Below are 14,053 nucleotides of genomic sequence, written 5' to 3'. Positions count from 1 at the left end.
TGGATTGTTGTGTTAGAGTTTTGTTCGGAAGAAGTGTTAGGAGAGAAGATGATATGTTTGAGGATATGGAAGAAGAATTGGAATGGTTTGATGAACCTCCAAGCTTCAACGACCTTTATGTCTGTTTGAATACAAAGTTTGGGGGTGATTTCACACTCAAGGGGAGGTTTGATACTGGGAAGACTAGGGCACACTATGTCCTCATGCCCTTGCGCGACCCTGCTCACTGGTCCCGCTACACTAGGGTTCTCCAAGGTTTCAATGTGTCCATGGCTAAGGTGGTGGTGGAGAATGGGTACAGGATGCATGGTGTGCAGGACGATCCGTCCATTGTGGTTTTGGAGGCAATGAACAAGAATTAGGTGTTGAAGGGGAAGCAACTCAGGATAACATAGATTTGGACGGTCAGTTGACATAGGAGCAGTTTCATTCAACTGCAGTAAGCTGTATAAGCAATGACTTCGATGTGAATGAGTTCAAATGGAAAGAGGAGGAGAAGGACAGGATCGGTGATGTAGTTAGCAGTGATTCAGACGATTCTGATGATGACCAAGGAGGTACAGATGTTGTGGCAACATCGGCTGATGCCATGCCAGTACCGGTTCATACTATGCCATTATTAGTACCAACCGAGGTTTTGTATGGTGTCCATGTTTAGGGTAGACTAGTCACAGATTTGGCTACAGATGATAACCCTTATAATTCATAGGCCAGAATTAGCGAAACGCAGTAGTATGTTCCACCACCACCTTACACAGCAACTGAGCTTGAGCAACTAAGGTCCAAGAACGTACCTTTCAGGGGCGTTCCGAACTATAGGGATGTTAGCATAACGGATATGGTAGTTGTTGATACCGGTCTCCAACTGTGTAAGAATTCATTGTATAACATGAGAAAGAACCCCTTAGGAAGGGGATGGTATTCAATACAATGTCAGAGATAAAACTCTTCCTTTAGGACTATGCTGTGTACCAACATAGACCGTACACCGTCACTCATTTCGGACCAGGAGTTGAGGTACCACTTGATATGCAAAAATAGTTGTCTGTGGAAGTTAAATGCACGAAGGAGACAGAGTGATGGCAAGTGGAGGATAACTAAAGTTGTTGAACCCCCACACTTGCCTAGACAATAGGGGGAAGGAAAATCATCAGCAGCTCACTGCATATTACCTTGCTTGTCGTATATTGGGGCTCGTTGATGACAATAATGACATCTCGGTGTCTTCTTTACAACAGTCCATATCTGGATTCGTTAGGTACGAAGTGTCGTACGGAAAGGCTTGGCGTGCTAAGCAAATCGCTCTCACGATTCGATGGGGTACTTGGGAGGAAGCACACAACAGGATGCCCCGCATCTTATGTGCAATGCATTATTACAACCTTGGCTTAAAATGGTTTGTGGACACCGGAGGAATATTTTTTCAGAACTCATTGAGGCATGTCCTCTATCGTGTGTTTTGGTCGTTCACGCAAACAGAACATGCATTCTTGTTTTGTCGGCCAATCATACTTGTTGATGGCACTTTCCTGACAGGAAAGTACAGGGGCACCTTGATGATGGCTGCTGCTGTTGATCCTAAGGATCAGATAGTACCCGTGGCTTTTGCTTTGGCAGAGGAAGAGAATAAAAAATCGTGGTCTTGGTTCATGCGGCTTCTACGTGTGCAAGTGCTTGGCCCAACTCGCACTATATGTTTGATCTCCGACCGTCACTCAAGGCTTCTTAATGCTGCAGGTGAGCATGTAGATGGGTTCCCGCCTCTAGTACATAGATGGTGCATGAGACACTTTGCCGTAAATTTATAGCGGCGTCAGCGGAAGAAGGAGGTATGTGACAAAGTAAAGGCTCTATGTTGTGTACGTACAGAGCACGAGTTCAAGGAGACAAAGAGAGAACTAGACAAGATGGTAAATACAGCGGAAAAGGCCTAGTTAGAGGCGCAGATGGAACAGAAGGCTCAGTGGGCGTTAGCATATGACAAGGGGGGTTTCAGGTATGGCATCATGACTACTAACTCCTCGGAGTCCTTCAACCGTGTATTCAGCGGAGTTTGATCATTGCCTGTGTTTGGAATTGTTGAGTTCTCCTTTCATAAGTGCAACGAATATTTTGTGAAGAGGTGGAAACTTGCACAGAGAAATATAGCTGAGCAGGGGCGTTTTGGAAAGGCTGGAACTAAACATTTGAAGGAGACCGAGGAAATAGCCAAGCAGCACACCGCCGAGCAATATGGACCCCGCCGCCATATCTTTAGTGTATGAGGCAAGGGTGGCACAAGCTTGGGCGGCGAATGTTATGGTGGACGAAACTACCAAGTTGATCTTGAAAAGGTAGAGTACAGTTGCAACGTCCCTCAGATCATGCATACCCCTTGCTCTCATATGATCACGGCCTGCAGGGTTCATGGGTACAACTATGAAGATCTATCATATATGTCAACCTTGTATCTCCGTTCGAACACCGTTAGTATTTGGGAGATGAGCTTCGAGCCATACCTAGACCCAACACAGTGGCCACCTTATAATGGTTATGACTATGTGCCGTATCCGGATCTAATGAAGGTAGGGAAGGGTAAAAGGAAGAAGAAGCGACTGAAGGGGGACATGTACGCTATGAGAGGGTACGGCGAAGACATGTACGGTGGGGGAGACTTCAACGAGACCCATGGCAGGAATCTTTGCTCCGTTTGCAAGCAATCTGGCCATAAGGCTAGCCGGCATAGAAGACAACAAATGATTTTATATTGTGTTCGTATTGCATAACAAGTAGTTCAAATTGTGCTATGGTACATAATGTTTATCTGAAAATATTAATTTAAATACTCTAACCCTTTGTTTATCATTTTGTAACAGGATGGCCCCTCCCACGCCGCACTAGTTGTACCCCTTTTTTGATGTGGAGTACGACGACCCCCTTCTTCTACTGGACGATGAGGTTTCCAAGAGGCGTTCAAGGGATCCTTATATTCGTGGGACTTAGTTCATTACGTCAAACTCATGTCAAATGAATATTATCGTTGAAAACTTATACTCATAAACAAATGAAAATATTATGTGTCAACTCATCATCTATTTATTAGCTTCATGTTCGTTTTGTACAACACTTGTAGTTTAGCACAACACCGACAACAACTCAATTATTGTTGGCTGGCTGTTGGCTGACCGCGTCACTGACGCGCCATGTACACTGGCACGGCACTGACGCGCCATGTACTATGGCGTGGCACAGACCGCCGTGGCCTATGGCACGATAGAACCATCCTATGTGGCAACTGAATCCAGGCTATGGCGCGGCAAATGATTATGTTCGTTTTATAAATTTTGAACGCATGATACAAACAGTTGTGATCACTTAAGATCGATCATGGGTAATTCGAGTACATGATACATGGGTACAATACATCAGTAGTTCAAATCGAATATAAGACAACATAATAGAATTTCTACTACACTGCTACATTGATTATTAATAATGCATGAAACTAACAGATGTCGCAATCAAAAACTCTCAGTCAGAAACATATTGAGTCAGCAATTTGTCGTTCGAGTATCAATCCTCAACCACAATCCTGTTGCTGTGGCTAGGGTCATCTGCATTACGCTGATCTGCCTTTCGCTTGTAGTAAGCGGCCACCACTTCATCTACGGCCTCTGTGGCCTAGGTGAAGAACGCGTCGTCATTCTCCTCCGCCTACAAGCCCGCCTCTGCTAGAGCGATGAGCTCGTTCAGTCTGGCAGTGTCGTCCTCAGTCTCCTCCGCTGGTAAGCCCGCCTCTGCTAGAGCGATGAGCTCGCTCAATCTTGCAGTGTTGTCCTCCTCCTCGTCCCCCTCGTCAGACACCACAATCGGTGATTCAACGGTGCGACCAACTCGCTTTTTGTGCTCATCTAGCTTCTTTTCCTCATACCTTGCGTGAGCCAACTCTGCGGCATGGTCCTCGCTACATCTAGTCCCTTCATGTATAAAATGCAATCAGTTAGCAACGGTGTTATATTACATTTAAAATCAGGCAACGAAAAAAAGGCTTTCAAGCACTTATTGGCATAGAATGAAACAACATGCTTGTTCAAGAACTGCATCTGTACTCTTGTCTCCTCACTTGCCTCCTTCCTTGCCCTCTCCTCCTCTAATGTCATCCGTCTCTCCAATCCCCATTTGATAAGGCCAACATCGATCGGGTTACAAATACCGCGCTGTCTAGCAAACTCACGCATCTTGTCTATTTTATGTTTAACGAAAAGGTTGACGTAGTCAGGTCTATATCCCCTCTTCCATGCAATTACTTGCTTCAACTTTAGTTTATCCAAGAACTTAGCTTGACCATCATAACATTCCCACCTGCATTTCCTTATGCTCTGTTCAAAAGATATATTATATCATATATGCCTTTACAAAAGAAACAAAATACGATTTTATGGTTACCACAAAAATAACTAACCTCATCATAGTCAATCATATGACCGCAATAATGGCCTATTCCAAGCTCCGAAGGGACTAGACCGTAGTTAGATTTAACACCACATTCGCACTTGACTGGTGGTGCTTTGTAAATTAATCTTTCTTTCTTCTTTTGTTTTGCTTTCGGAGGTTCTTCGGGCCTCTGTTCTTAGGACCATACAACCACTCCTTGAAACGATACTTCGTCATTGAATACACCTAAATAACGTGACATTAGTACATGACACATATAGCTCAACTTTTGAACAAATACACTTTGCACTTACTTCATATTTGTTTGGACACACAAACTCCAATGTATTGTCAGGGTTTATCACGGCTCAGTCTCCGCAATGGCACAGAGGAGGTTCCTCGAGTTGTCTAACTGCGGCTAAGTGCTTCTCCTTAGCCGTCATTGGAGGGAGGTTAGGGGGAGGTGGAACCCACCGCTCGAAGTGCTTTCGTGGATGTCGTCCTCTCCACCAATCGTCAAAAAGGAGGTACGTGGGGTTAAACTTTTCTGCACCGTCGATCCACTAAAAAAAACACCTCTCATGATCATACACAACAAAAATTCAACAAAATATTAGTAATCTAGTAATACAAATAAAAAGAAAAATATACGGAAATAATTACTTACATTAAAACGACTGCACGTGTAGAAGCAACGAGCCGCTGTGTCTGGATGTCTCGATTGAAACACGTCGGTCGAACGACCACAGTCACAATTAGGGACAGGGAGTTCAGGAGAGACGGGGGCATCTTTGCTAGACTCGTCGGGGTACATTTCTCTAGGACGACCCTGTTTTCACCATAACTACTCCCGAAACATGTTTTCTATCTAATAAAACGGTTCAAATTAAATATCAATCAAAACAACGTAAATTAATAAAAAATGTAATCATTTGCAATGGAACTAAAATATTATAAACAACAATTATAGCAACAAAAACATACATGGCAAACATACTTCTAACTAAATAATTAACCTTAACATTGACAAACTCAAATTTATATCTTCACCATAGTTCCCAAACATAATTTTTCTGCTAACCTTAACTCCATTCATAATATCATATCCAGCATTCAAACGAAAATAAGATGTGCGTCAAAACCTTAAACGAGGACGAGGAGAGATGGAGGCGGCCGGAGAATGAAAGGGAAGGGAGGGAGGCGGCAATGGAGGGCCGGCGGTTGGGGCTGCCGCCGTTTGTGGCGCGGCGGCCGACGTGGTTGGCGACGGGCTGTGGTGGCGACGGACGGGCGCGGGAGCGACGCCTATGTGGCCTTGCTCGGGCAGCGGGACTGGCCGCGTGGTTATACCCGGCTCTGCCGCGTTACGGATCAAGGCGCGGCACTGCCGCGCCAAGATCAGTGGCGCGGCAGAGTCTTGCCACGTCAGCGGTCAACGGTGATGGTCGCCGCCACGTAAGGCCTCTGCCGCGCCGCCATGCATGACGCGACATAGGCATTTGGTCGCGCCAGGGCAATAGGCGCGGCCAAAAGTGTTAGTTTAAAAAAACCCGACAGTGTTAGATTTAAAATTATATTAAAAAAAGGATTAAAATTAAAAAAAAAATTCCCATCAGGTGCTGCGGAACTAATTGGCTCTGCCGCGTACGTACTCCGTATTTGATAGACTTAAAAAAACTTATTGTACAGCTATACGAGGATATCATACCTACACCTGTCATGATTATTGTCTGCCAGCGACTGTAGGGTGTTTGGATTCACCTCCTAAACTTTAGTCGATGTCCCATCAAATGCTTAGACACATGTATGGAGTTTAAATATAGATTAATTACAAAACTAAGGCCCCATGTTTGGCTTCTTTTTTTAGTCGGAACAGTGTTTTCTCTCACAACAATTCAGCCAGAACAGTGTTTTCCAGCCAGTTTCAGTCAAAATTCAGTAAGCCGAACGGGGCCTAAATACACAGATTGGGACTGTTTTGAGATTTTTTAAGCCTAATTAGTCTATGATTTAACAATGTAGTGCTACCATAATATATGCTAATGATGAATTAATTAGGTTTAATAAATTTATCTCATGAATTACCGATGGATTCTATAATTTATTTTTTTATTAGTATCTGACACAACACATGACAACCACATATGTAGTCCCTGGGTCGAACACCTAGCCCTAGGAAGTTGTAATCGGTCGTCATTAGAGCAAGTATAATAGCAGGCCGTAAGCCGACTAAATGCTGAGGTGGAGGAGAGAGGGCAGGAGAGAGAGGAGAAGTGGGCTCTAAGCTTACAGCCGGCTTAAGCACAAGAACCAAAAAAATCTGTGAGAGAGATAAGTGGACCATGTATTAACTATAAAAAGCTATCTACTATATAAATAAGCTAAGAAAAGACTATAAAAAATCTTACGACCAACAAGCCGACCGGCCGCAGCAGCACCAACAAGCCGGCCGGCCGCAGCAGCACCAACAATAAACGTGGCCGTCCCTACCATTTCAGGCTTGCAGCTATGCTCCTGCTACAAGGACTGCTACTACGGAATACCTGATCCGACACCTGCTGTAGACAATTGCTTCCCGCTGGCCGCTGCAAGCAACCAAGCTGCAGAGGCAAATTAAGGCCGGTACGGTCAGCCACCGAACAGGGCAAACGGCGTGTTTGGATTGATCAGGCAGTGTTTAGTTTCCAAAAATTATTGTCTTCTACAGTAAAAGAGCATGTTTAACACATGTACAGAGTACTACATGTAGATGAAAAATAAAATTAATTGCACAGTTCTCGACAAAATCGCGAGACGAATCTTTTAAGCCTAATTAGTCCATGAAAAGCCTTAAGTGCTACAATAACCCACATGTGCTAATGACTGATTAATTAGTATCATTAGATTCGTCTCGCAGTTTCCTGATGGGTTCTGTAATTTGTTTTTTTATTAGTATTCAAAAACCCCTCCCGACATCTTTCCGACATATCCGATGTTACACCCAAAAAATTTCACCTCCTCAACTAAACACCCGAGGAAGGCACCAATCCAAAATCACCCGAACTACAGCCGAACCTAGATTATTTGTTTGGTTTGCAGGTCGAGTTGAACCGGTCTGGTACCAACCTGTCCTCTATAGTGTTCCTGCTAGCGTAAGTTTGCAGCCTGTTTGTCTGTTCGTTTGGAGGGATTTGAAGGAACGTAGATGAATCTAGAGGAATTAGCGAAAGTGATTTCCGACCGTAAGCAGTAAATTCCGGCTGAAATTCAAACCAGCCGAATGGCCCCTGGATCCGTTCCGCATGGATTGGTCAGGCACTGGCTCGTACGACGTTTTTTTGCGGAACGGCCTCGTCCGAGTGATTAGCTGCTTTTGGTTCACGGAAACACCGCATGTGGAATAGCTTCATGACGGACGAGTTGATGACGTACCGCAAACCAAACGTCTTAGCTAGGCTCGGATGACTCCGGACTGCTTCATGACTTAAACCAAACACGCTGTTGGTGGACCGACTGATTCCTCAAAAAAAGCATCGGACGACGCGGCTCCGACCTCTGATGGACGAAATGATTCCCGATGTAGTGGTGCCGCAACCCAAACAAGCCGTAAACACACTGAGCACTGAACAGTAACATTGACCCTGTGATTGTGCTCGGTTCAGCTGGCAGTGTCTACACCTGCACCGGCCTGGGCACCTCGGCGCCGACCTGGCAATAGCATGCCTACAGAGTACACACAGGGAAAGCTGGCGCAATCGATCTATCGAAGCCGAGTATTATACGTACGTCCGACGCCGTATTTCTCTCCGGACGAACGGCCCAGTCTGTTCTAAAGCCCAGGGCCTGCTCAACCGCTTGCAGTCTGCGTGCGAGATGCCATATTGGGCCTGTAGGGCCTACGGTACCGTGCCGGTGGCGTCGTCAGTTCCTTTCAGCTCAGCCCGGCTCTCCTACCTCGCGCTCTCGACCCATGTGTCATGGACCACGTATGTCTTACCACTGGTGCCCCGTTTCTCAACTTATCAGCCATGTCATGGTATAGCATTTCTCTCTCACAACATAACTAGCGTTTCTCTCTCACAACAGAACAACATCAGTCGGCTTATCAGCCGCAAAAACCATCAGACACAAAGGAGGGGGAAAAACTAACCTACGGGCTAATTATACTCCGCAAAAATTGATGGAATACATGTAAAATCGAGTCGAGAAGGAAAAAAAGGGGGGGGGGGGGGGGGAAGTTACACTCGCCTAATTGAACACCAAGTACATCTATTTCTTTTTTTTTACATTTGTATTTTCAGTCAAAAAGAATTAAGAAGGTAAGTTAGATGTACAAAATGATGATAGCTAAAAGGATAAAATGTTTTTGTTATGAATAAGATTCTATGGTATTCAGTGAGAGGACTGCCAAAATATTTTTTTGCATTTTTTAAATAGTATATAGATATTATTTTGTCTAACATATATGTTGTAAAAAAAGATATTTATGGTGAATTTATCAATCCGATGTTTTGACAGCATTTGAAAGAGGCCGTTTATGGTGATCTATGGAATGTTCGTTGCAATTACTACTGCATTGTTGCTACACAACAATATCCGAGCGCAAATTACATTGCAAGTAAGTTCATAGTCTTGAACTGGACTCTACACTCATGACATATCTAATATATTTCACTCCTATTTTTATACCAAACTAGCAAATATGCTTGTATATTATAATAGGAAATTCAGCTTGTTGTGTGGTTGCCTGAACGATCGAGATCTATTCGACTATCGAGTCAAGCATTCTATTTTGTCTTAGAGTTGAACTTTGCACCAAGTCCGAACGTGTGCTGCTCTAACTCATGAGAGCATGGAAGGCTTGGAGATTTATTCAACTCTCGTGTCATGCACCCAATTCGTCTTAGGGTTGGACTACGTATTGTTGTTCATTTATGGGGGTTTTCCCTTTTATTTTCTATTGGAAAATGAAGAAATGAATAATAATAAAATAATAAAAAGGGAAGAGAGCTAACCGTGCTAGGCCACTCAAGGCCCATCAGGCCGAGCAGCCCATCCGGCTAGCAGCTGACCCTTTCCTCTCGCTGGGGCACGCACGGAAGGAGGAGCGGACGAGACGGAGCCCCTGCGGCGGCCGCAGCTTGTGCGCATCAGCGTCAGCAGCATGCTCGCCCTGAGGAGCACGCTCGGCCGAAGCTTGCGCGCATATGGGTGCGGCTCTCCTCGTTTTTTCCCCATCTGAAACCACGGCTTCTTCCACTTGACACCTCTCTGAAATCCACCACAACTCCGACGAAGCTCTGACCCATTCCAACCGGGATCGACGTGTTCTCTTGGGCTCATACCTCTGGTCGTGCGGTGCCGGCTCTTCTGGCTGGTGCCCGGCGCGGCGATTTAGGTCCCCTGGTTTTACAGTTCGTCAGGGTCTATGAGCGGTGCTGCAGGGCATTCGCGTACTAGCGCGGGTGTCGCGTTCGTCGAACTCCGTTCGGTGACCTGTGAGTGCCATCTTCGTGTGGTACTGGCAGTGGTGGTGCTGTGGTGTTGTGCTGCTGGTTCTGACCGGCGGCGTGCCGTTGCTATACGTGTGCATGTGTGGTGCTGTTCTGTTTTGTTCTCGTGCCATGAACTGTGGCCTGGTTTCTGGCCTCTCTGGTGCGCGGCGATGATTTCCAAACGGGCCGGTTGAAACGGGCTGGCATGAGCCCGGCGCGAAAAAGCCCGGCCCTAGCCCGCCCCAGCCGTGCCCGTGCCTTGCCCAGCCCGGTGCCGTGCCCGTGCCTGGGCCGAGGAGTCGGCCCGGGCACGGCCCGTTCCATCGGGCGGCACGGCTCAGGCACGTCTGCGGTATATAAGCCACCCGCCGCGGCCACCCCCCCCACCATCCAAACCCTAGCTCATTTCGCCTGCTCTCGTCTCCCTCGCGCCGCTGTCGTCTCGCTCGTCGCTCTCGCCCACTGTCGTCTCGCTCCTCGCTCTCGCCCGCTGTCGTCTCGTCTCCCTCGCACCGCTCTCGTCTCGCTCCTCGCTCAGGCACGGCTGCCGACTGCGGTATATAAGCCACCCGCCGCGGCCGCCCCCCCCCCCTCCCACCATCCAAACCCTAGCTTATTTCGCCTGCTCTCGTCTCCCTCGCGCCGCTCTCGTCTCGCTCCTCGCTCTCGCCCGTTCGCCTGATCGTCGCCTTGTTCCCCTGCTCCGCCGTGTCCATGGCGTTCTCCGGCGGGTAAGGGGTCAGATCCGGTGGGTTCCGTCCTCAATCTCCCTGCTTTCCCTCTCTGCCCTCAATCTCCCTCTTCTCTCTCAGATCTGGTGGTTCCCGCCTTCAATCTCCATCTGTTCCCTTGTTCTTCATCCCTGAAAGTCGATTGAGACTCGTTCGTAGCATCCTCGACGCATCTCCGTCTTCTTTCCGTCGTTCTCATCGCTGGCCGCCGCCACCTCAAGGGCTCCGGTCTCCATTGAGGTACCGAGGGTGTGCATCCGGTCCATCTCATCGTTGTTTCCGGCGCTCCGGCTCTAGAGGTAACCCTAATCCCCTACCCTAACCCTAATCCCCTACCCTAACCCTAATCCTCCATCTGTTGTTGATTGATGCAGCCGTCGAGGAACCGGAGACGACAAAGATGGCCCCAGGCATAGGCGACGCCGATGAAGGGGAGTTTGATCACTCCCAGAACGACGAGCTGCGGATATGCGGGTTAGCCGGGGATGAGGAGGAGGACGATGTCCGCGAGGACTGCGCCGAGCTATTTGGGCGGTGTGCTGCTGATCCCCTTCGCTGTGACCAAGATGCGGTCCCGGTCCACGGGAAGGGGACGATCCCGACGCATCTCCGTCTTCTTTCCGTCGTTCTCATCGCTGGCCGCCGCCACCTCTGGGGCTCCGATCTCCGTTGAGGTACCGGGGGTGTGCATCCAGTCCATCTCATCGTTGTTTCCGGTGCTCTGGCTCTAGAGGTAACCCTAATCCCCTACCCTAACCCTAATCCTCCATCTGTTGTTGATTGATGCAGCCGTCGAGGAACCGGAGACGGCAAAGATGGCCCCAGACGTAGGCGACGCCGATGAAGGGGAGTTTGATCACTCCCAGAACGACGAGCTGCGGATGTGCGGGTTAGCCAGGGATGAGGAGGAGGACGATGTCCGCGAGGACTGCGCCGAGCTATTTGGGCGGTGTGCTGCTGATCCCCTTCGTTGTGACCAAGATGCGGTCCCGGTCCATGAGAAGGGGCTGATCCCGATACCGATGGTGGCGACAGTGAGGTGGCATGCTCCAATCGGCCTTCTACCTCTGCTGTCTGGGATGATTTTGAGAAGCACTTTAAGAAGGTGCTAGGTAAGGCGAGACCCGTCAGGTATGCTGCCACTTGCAAACATTGCAAGAAATAATACTATGCTTATTATGCTGATGGCACTGGACATCTTACTCGACATCTTAAGGTTTGTGTTAAGCGTCGTGAGAAATGCCGCATGTCTCAAACTCAAATTGGTTTTAATCCTGATGGTTCTGTTCGTCGCTGGGAGTACAATGCTGATGTAGCTCGTGTTGAGCTTGTTCGTATGCTTGCTAGGCTAGATTTACCTTTACTGATTGGTGAAACTGATGCCTTTAAAGATTACATTAAAACTGCTCATAACCCTGCCTTTGCACCTGTCTCTAAGCAAACTACTGGTAGAGATCTGTTTAAGCACTTCAATGGTAAACGTGAAAAATTAATGACTTGTTTGAAAGACAATGTTGTTTCATATGTTGCTGTTACCTCTGATATTTGGTCTGAAAAAGCCAAAGAAGATTATCTGTCTATTGTGGCTCATTTCATTAATGCTGATTGACAATTAGAGAAAAGGGTGCTTGGTTTAAGGTTGATTGATGTCTCCCATAATGCTGAAAACATTGCTGAGCGTGTTAAAACTGTCCTTGCTGAGTATGGTATACTTAACAAGATTTTTTCTGTGACTTTGGATAATGCATCTGCCAATAAAAATACAATGGATAAACTGAAACCTATACTTAAAGAGTATTTAGGTGCTGATCTGTTTTTGTATCAACAATGTGCTTGTCATATTATTAACCTGATTGTTAAGGAAGCATTGGCTGCTGTTAATCCTCTCATTGACAACTTTAGAACTGCAATCTCTTTTTTGAACTCCTCTAATCAAAGAATTGCTGCATACAAGAGTTATTGCATTGCTAGCAGTGTTAGACCTAGGATGTTCTCACTGGACATGGATGTTAGGTGGAACTCCACCTACCTTATGCTGAAAATATTGTTACCTTACAGGAGTACTTTCAGTACTTTCATTGAGGCTAATTACCCTAGACCTGCAGGTAGTCCTTTCCTATTGACTGATGATCACTGGGATATGGTAACTAAGATGTTGCAATTTCTTGAACTGTTTTATGACTCTACTATTGCTTTATCTGGTGTGTACTATCCTACTTCTCCACTTATGATTCATCATATTGTTAAGATTGTTGTTCACCTGCATAAATATCAACATGATGAACATCTGAGATCTGTTGTGCAGTCTATGATTGACAAATATAATAAGTACTGGAAGAACATACCTGATCTTCATTCCATTGCATTCATACTGGATCCAAGAGCTAAGATTAAGGGCTTTACCAAAGTGCTTAGAAAGTTGAATTCTCTTTTTAATGTTGATTACACTAACAAGTTGCTGGACACCAGAGCTCTTCTTTTTAGAATGTACAACAGGTATAATGTAATGTATGGCTCTGTTAGGCTCAAAAGGGTTGTTCCTGCATCCCTTTCTAGTAAAAAAAGAATAGCTTGGGCTGACATTTATGATGATGATGAGCTTGACATTGGAGCTGGCTGTTCTTCCCTCCCTCCTAATCTTGATCAGTCCAGGAGTGTTTCTGCCACTTCTTTGCTACAGGCAGCTTCTGCTTCTAACTCTAGTGAGCTTGCATCCTATCTAGACTCTGACACAGTCAGCCAGTTAGATGATGATTTTGACCTCATGCAATGGTGGCATGAGCACAAGCTTACTTATCCTATGCTTTCTATTCTAGCAAAAAATATTTTTATTGCGCATGTGTTAACCATTTCTTCAGAATCTACCTTTAGCACTACTGGCAGGATCATCGAGGAGCGTCGCCGAAGGCTGAACCCTGAGACTATGGAGGCACTAATCTGCATCAAGGACTGGAAGAATGCTGAATCAAGACTGCAGCACATGGTGGAGGATAAGGAGTTGAAAGAGGCCTTTGAAGCACTTTATCTTGATGTTGATTAAGTTCCCCATTTATGTAATGGTTCTGTAATAGCTATTAAGACTTAGACATGCTGGAGGCTGGATGTAATGAACTTATGAATAATCTTAGGAGCTGGCTGTACTCTTTTTCTGTTTAGGGTTTCTCACAAGGGTGAGTTTTACCTAAACAGGTTTTTAATGAGGCAGCCATTGCACAGCTCCTACTTTAATTAGTTTTAGTTTTAAAACTTGCATGTGTTCTTTGTTGTTCTTTGCTCTTTGCTGTTTTTTGCTGGCATTGTCTGATGTTTTTGATGAGTTAGAAGTTATCTCTGTGAACTTATAATTTGAATGGATGTTTTTGTAATTTCAGTGCCAGGGCCGGCACGGGGCACGCTGGGTTGCCATGCCGGCACGGCACGCCAGGCACGGTCCAG

At 46.3% G+C, this 14,053-nt stretch overlaps 1 protein-coding gene across 4 annotated transcripts; it reads left to right on the top strand.

The window, feature by feature from the left end:
* The first annotated feature begins 9,455 nt into the window (after nucleotides 1-9,455).
* Nucleotides 9,456-13,776, top strand: LOC136509114 (zinc finger BED domain-containing protein RICESLEEPER 2-like). 4 transcript variants are annotated; one of them, XM_066503936.1, is made up of 4 exons: nucleotides 9,456-10,618; nucleotides 10,700-10,917; nucleotides 10,993-11,292; nucleotides 11,408-13,776. In XM_066503936.1, exon 4 carries the CDS (start codon nucleotides 12,384-12,386, stop codon nucleotides 13,656-13,658), a length of 1,275 nt encoding a protein of 424 aa, XP_066360033.1. In that variant the 5' UTR covers nucleotides 9,456-10,618; nucleotides 10,700-10,917; nucleotides 10,993-11,292; nucleotides 11,408-12,383; the 3' UTR covers nucleotides 13,659-13,776. The 4 variants fall into 4 exon arrangements, with proteins under 4 accessions (XP_066360033.1, XP_066360020.1, XP_066360027.1 ...); XM_066503923.1 differs by having other exon boundaries at nucleotides 9,456-10,917; XM_066503930.1 differs by having other exon boundaries at nucleotides 9,456-10,917; nucleotides 10,993-11,301.
* Nucleotides 13,777-14,053: the final 277 nt, after the last annotated feature.

Source organism: Miscanthus floridulus, chromosome 1 (genome assembly GCF_019320115.1).
Source record: "Miscanthus floridulus cultivar M001 chromosome 1, ASM1932011v1, whole genome shotgun sequence".
Lineage (NCBI taxonomy): Eukaryota > Viridiplantae > Streptophyta > Magnoliopsida > Poales > Poaceae > Miscanthus > Miscanthus floridulus.
This window is presented reverse-complemented; position numbering and strand designations above follow the sequence as displayed.